Genomic DNA, 7,441 nt, shown 5'->3' with positions numbered 1-7,441 from the left:
TCTCTCTTCTATTTGAAGAGGTAATCTTGCTTGGGATGTAAATGATCTCTCTCCCATCTGTAGGGGTAATCTTGCTCAGGATTTAAATGATCTCCCTTCTATCTGTGGAGGTAATCTTGTTTGATATTTAGAAGATCATCTCTCCTTTCTGTAGGGATAATCTTGCATAGGATTTAAATGATCTCTCTCCTGTCTGTGGAGGTAATCTTGCTTAGGATTTAAATGATCTCTCTCCTGTCTATGGAGGTAATCTGGCTTGGGATTTAAATGATCTCTCTCCTATCTGTAGAGGTAATCTTGCTTGGGGTTTAAATGATCACTCTCCTGTCTGTGGAGGTAATCTTGCTTAGGATTTAAATGATCTCTCTCCTATTTGTGAAGATCATCTCTCATGTCTGCGGAGGCAACCTTGACAAATGGCAACATTTTATTTTCTATATTCTATGTTCACATCAGTTTTTTGTGTCCCTCTATACTGACGTAACTTACAGCAGCATTAGAGAAAAGCAAATATGAACATATTACACCAGCATAAATTCATGCCTCCTTGGAAGTGGGATATCAGTACTGTCATAACTATTACATGATACACACGCAGACTTAAAAACAGGTATGAACATGTTACGCAGGTGTAAAGGGTTTTGTAACTGCATTGGTAAATGCAAGTGCAATAGTCAACTGTAATTTATTTAAAACTAGACACTTGCAATATGCGTCAAATTTCAGGGTAGTTTAGATAGTCAATGACCTTTATACATTGTGCGGATTAGTTCCAACAGAGAGCTAGAAAAAGAAAAGCAAGTTTATATGTATGCATAATATTGTGACAATTTACATGTCCCAGAATTATTAACTATTATTACTCAATTAATAAACTACAAACAAGACATAAATATCTGATAAACTGAAAAATTACCTATCCACAAGTTAGTACCAGTGTGAGCATTACTCAGTGGTCACCAAATTTACAACTTTTGTAATAACCACCTGTGTGAATGCAAAACTATAAGATCATTATCTTCCTTTTAATTACTCAGCACAATCTATGTGGACATAGCAGTAATATTTTCTAGTAAGAACATGGTGCATGACACACAAATATCATCTGATTCAAATTTGAATTCTCAAAGCTTTATTATAAAAAAAACAAAATGGCAATTGAGACAAAAAAAATTTATGTAATGATGATCTTTTGAAACTATAATTTGAATAATGTTTTGTTTTTAATTCTGGTGGGTAGAATATTGCATACACATATGCTCACTACATTTCTAACCTTGAAAGCTATCTATTGCATGGGATTTTAATAATACATGCAGAAATTAGAAATCAAATTTTTCCATATCTTTAAGATGTATTTTTGTCAAGGTTTGGGGTTCAAGATACATACATATACTCTATCTTTATAAAGTGGGAATAGGATAACAGGAAATTATTGATTTGTACACAAGTCAATAACTACAACAAAAAAACAAAAGTATTAAAAATGGTACACAAAAATTATTGAATACTTAACAAAATTATTTATTTAAAGTTTCCTAATTTAAATAATAATTTGAACCAAACACATAAATGTTGCAATCCAACATTTTTACTAATTTACATGTTTTTTTTCTAGAAACAACACTTTAAATTGGATATAACTGGTCATAACTAGGGTATAAGGGCGCTGTGCACCTGTCCCCCTGTCTGAAAGAACCCCTGAATTTATACCAAAAATTACTACTACCATAACAAGTAATCCCTCGCTAATGACATCAAATTACCAGATCCCAGTAATGGCAGCCACAAATTACCAGATCCTGGCAATGAAGCCCCAATATAACAAATCCTGGTGATGGTAGCCACAAATTACTAGATCCCAGCGATAGCAGCCACAAATTACCACATCCAGGTGATGGCAGCCACGAATTAACAGATCCTGGTTATGAAGCCCCAATATAACAAATCCTGGTGATGGCAGCTATAAATTACTAGATCCTGGTGATGGCTGCCACAAATTACCACATCCAGGTGATGGCAGCCACAAATTAACAGATCCTGGCAATGAAGTCCCAATATAACAAATCCTGGTGATGGTAGCCACAAATTACTAGATCCTGGTGATAGCAGCCACAAATTACCACATCCAGGTGATGGCAGCCACAAATTAACAGATCCTGGTGATGAAGCCACAATATAATAGATCCTGGTGATGGTAGCCACAAATTAACAGATCCTGGTGATGAAGCCACAATATAATAGATCCTGGTGATGGCAGCCATAAATTACTAGATCCTGGTGATGGCAGACACAAATTTCCAGATTCCAGTGATGGTAACCACAAATGAACAGATCCTGGTGATGAAGCCACAAATTACCAGATCCTGATGATGGCAACCACAAATTACCACATCTGGGTGATGAAGCCACAATATAACAGATCCAGGTAATGGCAGTAACAAATTACCAGATCTTGGTGATGGCAGCCATAAATTATCAGTTTCAGCATTTAGCAAACATTTGGCAGTAAAAGATAATATTAATAATCTGACAGATTAATAAACAGAACTGATTTTGTGCTACTCCAAAAAAATTTATTTTCAAATGTTAGTGATATGATAAAAAAAAGAAAGTGATCAGGTTTCAAAGTAGGTAGTACTCAACAAATAGAAACATATAATGTATGTTTTTAAGAATTATTTAGCACACACACTGAATGATTCTGTACAGAAAACAGAATACAGTGAGTGAGCTTAGTGAAGCAGTTAACATTCAATACAACTTTGTGGGTTTTGTAGACACTTTTGTACATTTAATGTCATCCAGACGTTTGTTATGACTGAAAACTTCTGCTGATTTCCCAAAACAAAAGTATCGCAATTTTAAAATATGAGACTTAACATCAGCGTCTACTTGACCTCAATTTTGTAATCCATGCATGACCATAAAATTAGCCAACATTCAATCAGAGCGTTGATATAACCATAGTACAAAAACAATAATACACACTACCAGATAATACTGCTATCAACTATATATAACACAGTGACAGCGTGAAACAAAACCAATACGTTTTGAATAGATTATAATATACCTCCAAATTTTGTATATACATGTACATGATGTTTAACACTACCAACAACTAGATTTGGTTTCGTGAGGAGGGCAAGGGACTCATCTTTCTTTCATCCAGGGCTTTTCAACTATCTGTTGTTTCTGATAGGCTTTCATAGCCTTCTTTGGTGGAACTAACGTGTTACCGATTCCTGATTTGTGTTTTCTTTTCAATGTTTGTGTATCTTCATCGACCTCTTCTTCATTAGTATTAAAGTCTTGAGTGCCGTGAACTTGCACAGCATGTCGCACACCCACATTGGGTGCATTTGGAGGAGGTTTAGAACCATGCGAAAATTTGCACTTATCACCAAACCGACATTTCCCTTTTAAAAATTTGTAGCATGTTTTTTTGTTTTTTGCTTCATTTTTCTCAACAACTGTACTCATCTTTACATGTTGTTCCAATATGGAAGCCTTGGCATCTTCTTTGTCCTTAAATGGATTCGCAAATACTGATGAGCTTCCTTGCAGTGAAGTCGTTGATGATCCAATAAAAATGTCTGGTAATGGTAATTTTGGTGGCTCCTCAGTCCTGGTAAATAATTCTGTTGTATCCCCATCATCATCAGCATCACTACTACTGCTGTTAACATTAGTCAATAAATTCACACCATCCTCTTCTCTCGCATGTATCACTGGGTTTCTGGGAAATGATAAACAAAAACATGTATTAAGAAATAAAATCACTTTCACTATCTGTACCAGAGTAAATAATTCTTTATTTTACCTTCAATCAAACTGACCAATTCATAGTTTGGGGTTTTATTTTAGTTAAAGTTCATGTGATAGGGAACTTGTGCTGCTGTGGAATTGATTTAAAGTGATAAAAGTTATTGATCTTTTTTTCTATTGCTATTGCTAACTATTGATCTTTTTTCTCCAATTGTTAAAACATTTCTTGTGTCATGAATGTTAACTTTTAACAGCCATTGCCAAAATGCGGACATGACATATATGCTATAAACTGATGGTGTAGTACATTACATCACTTGCAAGTGAAAAAAGATGGCAGTGGTGATCCATCCAGTTCTCCATCTACTGAAATCCAATTTTTTCAAGCAAAGCTCAAGGATTACTGTACAAGATGACAGTTGAATGATGCACCCGTCTCTCTTTCTCTGACAGCCTCTCACGGGTCATTTTTCATAACAGTGTGTATCATGCATCATGATTTTGTACAGTTCTCACCACGTGACTGATTTCAACAAAATGGCGACTACTCAACCCTTAATTTCTACACCACATTTCATGCCCATGCAAATGTGTCTAATATGATATTTCAGTAAAATTTGGTCATCTTTATGGTGTTATATTTAAAACAAAAAACACACAAAAATGTCCAAAATCACAGCTATGTTGCTTTAAAAAGAATTCTTAATTTCTAGTCTACCTTTTTTTTTAGGTTTTGAATTACCAAGTTTGAAAAGTAAACCAAAGATTCCTCTTGGATTTAAATTATTATCACCTAGCTAAAATTCTAAACAAGGACAAATATTTTATCCTTAATCCGCAAATATTCATGTATTTTTTTATTTTTTTTTAATGAGCTTTATTTCAGACAATATGTCCACACTAACACTGTATATGGCTCTGGAATGCACATAACTACCGAGGAAAGTATCGCCCTCTACGGGTACAGTGAACACCTGCGGAAATTGATACACCTCTCGGAAAGCTGAACTGGACCTAGATGCCCTACATATAGCCATGAAGTAGTGTCCAAGTCCCGGGATCCAAGGTGTGTCTCCGAACAACACAAGTAGGCATTCTCTAGTGCTCCACTCAATGATATCATGCACTGACTGATTCGACCGTACATTTGCTGATTTGCACGAGGCACTTAATTTCACATAGCAGTTGGAAAAACGTTAAAGAGAATGCTGTGATACGTACTGATTATTTGTGTCACCAGTATCGCTGTCTGACCAGGAGTCTCCAGACGAGGTTCCGTAATCGGCAACTAAGGACGCCATGATGAAAGTGGGAATCAAAATATAGGTTGTCGTTGAGGGCGCTCTAGTATGCTGTAGTTTCAAACTGAAACCAAGAGACCACACGATCTGTGTGGGGGGGGGGGGGGGGGTAAACGGTAATCAAAAACGCAACACGGTAATACTCCGTTTCAGCACAGTCCTTCTATGATTTCAGACAACATTGCGTGAGAGACTTCGGTGAGCAAAAGTCAGCAAAATCTTGCTCCCCAAACATCTGTTTCAAAACCAGAGAAAACAAAATAAAAACAATAAAGTCAGCTACCTCAAGATAATGTCATGAACAGGCGTTAGTAAACTAAGTCCAATTTATTTTTCCATTATCTTTTCTACTATAATTTGCTAGTCGTTTTTTTTTTTTTTTTTTTGTTTTTTTTTTGTATATACAAACATCTTCAGTCGTTTAACTATGACCGGGTCTATAATCGGCCAGATTTAATCCGTAGTTAGCGATCCTTAGCCTGAACTAAGCGTTCGCGCACATTTCGTTAGCCTGTGCACTGACCCATGCTAAGCACCTTTACCGGGTCTTAAAATGGTTAGCGATTCTTAGCATATGCTAAGTGTTCACGTTTTCTTAGCACGGACTTATGTATTTGTCCGCTTAGACCGAGCTAAGAAGCTGTACACGAACACTACTAAAGTCAATCATCTACACCGTACAGAAAAAATAAAGCATAAACTATCAGTATCAGCTTGAGGTGGGAAAAGTGGGAGTATAGCAGGCTGTTGTAAAGTTTAGACTACTAGTAATTCGAAAAAACACACCAGCGGTAAACGCAGTTACCTTATACGTTACTAGAACTTAGGCTGATTGGCTGAGAATAACATATGACCCAGTGTCACACGCAACGTAATATTACCGTAATTGGTATAGTACAGGTGTTATGGTTCAAATACCAAAATGGCAACAGTAACAGAAAGACTTCCCTGGCGGCGATGATAAAATACGAACATGGAGCCAACAGATGAGGTTTCAACTGGTACTGGTATTATTATACTCTGCAAACATCAAGTACAATAACGCAGTAAAACTCCACTATTCCAATGACTAGATACTTAAACTCCAATACAATTCAACGAGATCTCCGATCTGATCGCAGTGCTGAACAACTCTCCGATATATATACTACCACTGTCTATAAATAGACCATTACATCAGCATACATAATGAGTCTGGAACTTACTACAAATTTCTAGAATGTGCCATTACCTTCTATTGCCTCCTACAGTGTTCTATTACCTATTCAACCAGTTTCTAAAAAAAATCTAGAATATTCCACCCAGACACAGTACGGTTCTAGAACATTTTCAGTGACTCGGAAGTGGTAAATAAGTCGTATGCGACACCCAGCCCTATTCAAATTATGTCACCAGTCCCAATTCAAAAACTGGTTAAATAAGTCAGCCACAGGTTATCAAATAATGTAACTGTAGTAAGAAAACACACCTGCTTATACATGATTCTACTGGGGCTACATGAAGAGACCCCCTCAGATTAAGGAGTATTGTTCATTTTCGACGCAATTAAATTGTACTGCAACTGTTTACGTCTCAGAGTTCTAGCAGCAGGTGGATACAACTCACATAAAAATAAACTGAGAACGTACAGAAAATTAAAAACAGTATTTTCATTAGAAAAATACTTACGCCATATCGCTCTGCAATGACCAAACTGAGGATAAGTGCCCATCGCTTACAGATTGAAATGGGAAGGTACAATAATGTACTAAACTCTGATAGAAAATGTTCAGTTTGTGAAATTAAAGAAATTGAAAATGAGCATCACTTTTTGTTGTCATGTCAGCTATACGCTAAAGACAGAGAAGGTTTGTTCAAAAGACACAACAACATTCATGACAACAAAAACAATGAACAGTTATTCATTAATATAACGATATTAATATATCTATAACTGTTTTAATATACGAGAAAATTCAATTAAAAGTGAAATGCTTAAACCAGCTGCTTCAAAAAATACAAATTAACCAGTTTTTTTATGTTTAGAAATTTGAGCGTCTTGCTTGATTTTTATTTTTTTAATGTTAATTATTTTTTACATGTTTTTCAGATTGTATTACTTTATTGTACTTTTCATCAAAACCTCAAATATGGGGTACGATAGCAATAAAGATTCTATTCATACTACAAGAGCTGCACATCGTTGGGAAGTTAACAATTCTCACAGAAAACACTTCTGTGTAATTACAACTTGCGGCATATATATTTTAAAAAACTCAAACTCAGCAAGGCAGCTCGACTGATTTTGTCTCAAAGTTACTAGTTTGATATGGTAACCATGTAATTATAACACTCTATGTCAGAGTATGTTGTCTTAGACCAATAAGTAA

At 35.7% G+C, this 7,441-nt stretch overlaps 1 protein-coding gene across 1 annotated transcript; it reads right to left on the bottom strand.

The window, feature by feature from the left end:
* Window positions 1-3,050: 3,050 nt before the first annotated feature.
* Window positions 3,051-5,097, bottom strand: LOC100367008 (uncharacterized). Its single transcript, XM_002733729.2, has 2 exons — window positions 4,993-5,097; window positions 3,051-3,742 (listed from the first exon to the last, which is right to left on the bottom strand). The coding sequence occupies exons 1-2, from the start codon at window positions 5,070-5,072 to the stop codon at window positions 3,157-3,159; spliced, it is 666 nt and encodes a 221-aa protein (XP_002733775.1). The 5' UTR covers window positions 5,073-5,097; the 3' UTR covers window positions 3,051-3,156.
* Between the last annotated feature and the right edge of the window lie 2,344 nt (window positions 5,098-7,441).

The sequence above is a fragment of the Saccoglossus kowalevskii genome, chromosome 16 (genome assembly GCF_978046115.1).
Source record: "Saccoglossus kowalevskii chromosome 16, keSacKowa6.1, whole genome shotgun sequence".
Classification (NCBI taxonomy): domain Eukaryota; kingdom Metazoa; phylum Hemichordata; class Enteropneusta; family Harrimaniidae; genus Saccoglossus; species Saccoglossus kowalevskii.
This window is presented reverse-complemented; position numbering and strand designations above follow the sequence as displayed.

Coding starts and splice junctions, on each gene's coding strand:
- LOC100367008 (XM_002733729.2), bottom strand. CDS start 5,072: ATGGCGTCCTTAGTTGCCGATTACGGAACCTCGTCTGGAGACTCCTGG. Junction 3,743..4,992: donor ACTGGTGACACAAATAATCA/GTACGTATCACA, acceptor ATCATTTCCCAG/AAACCCAGTGATACATGCGA.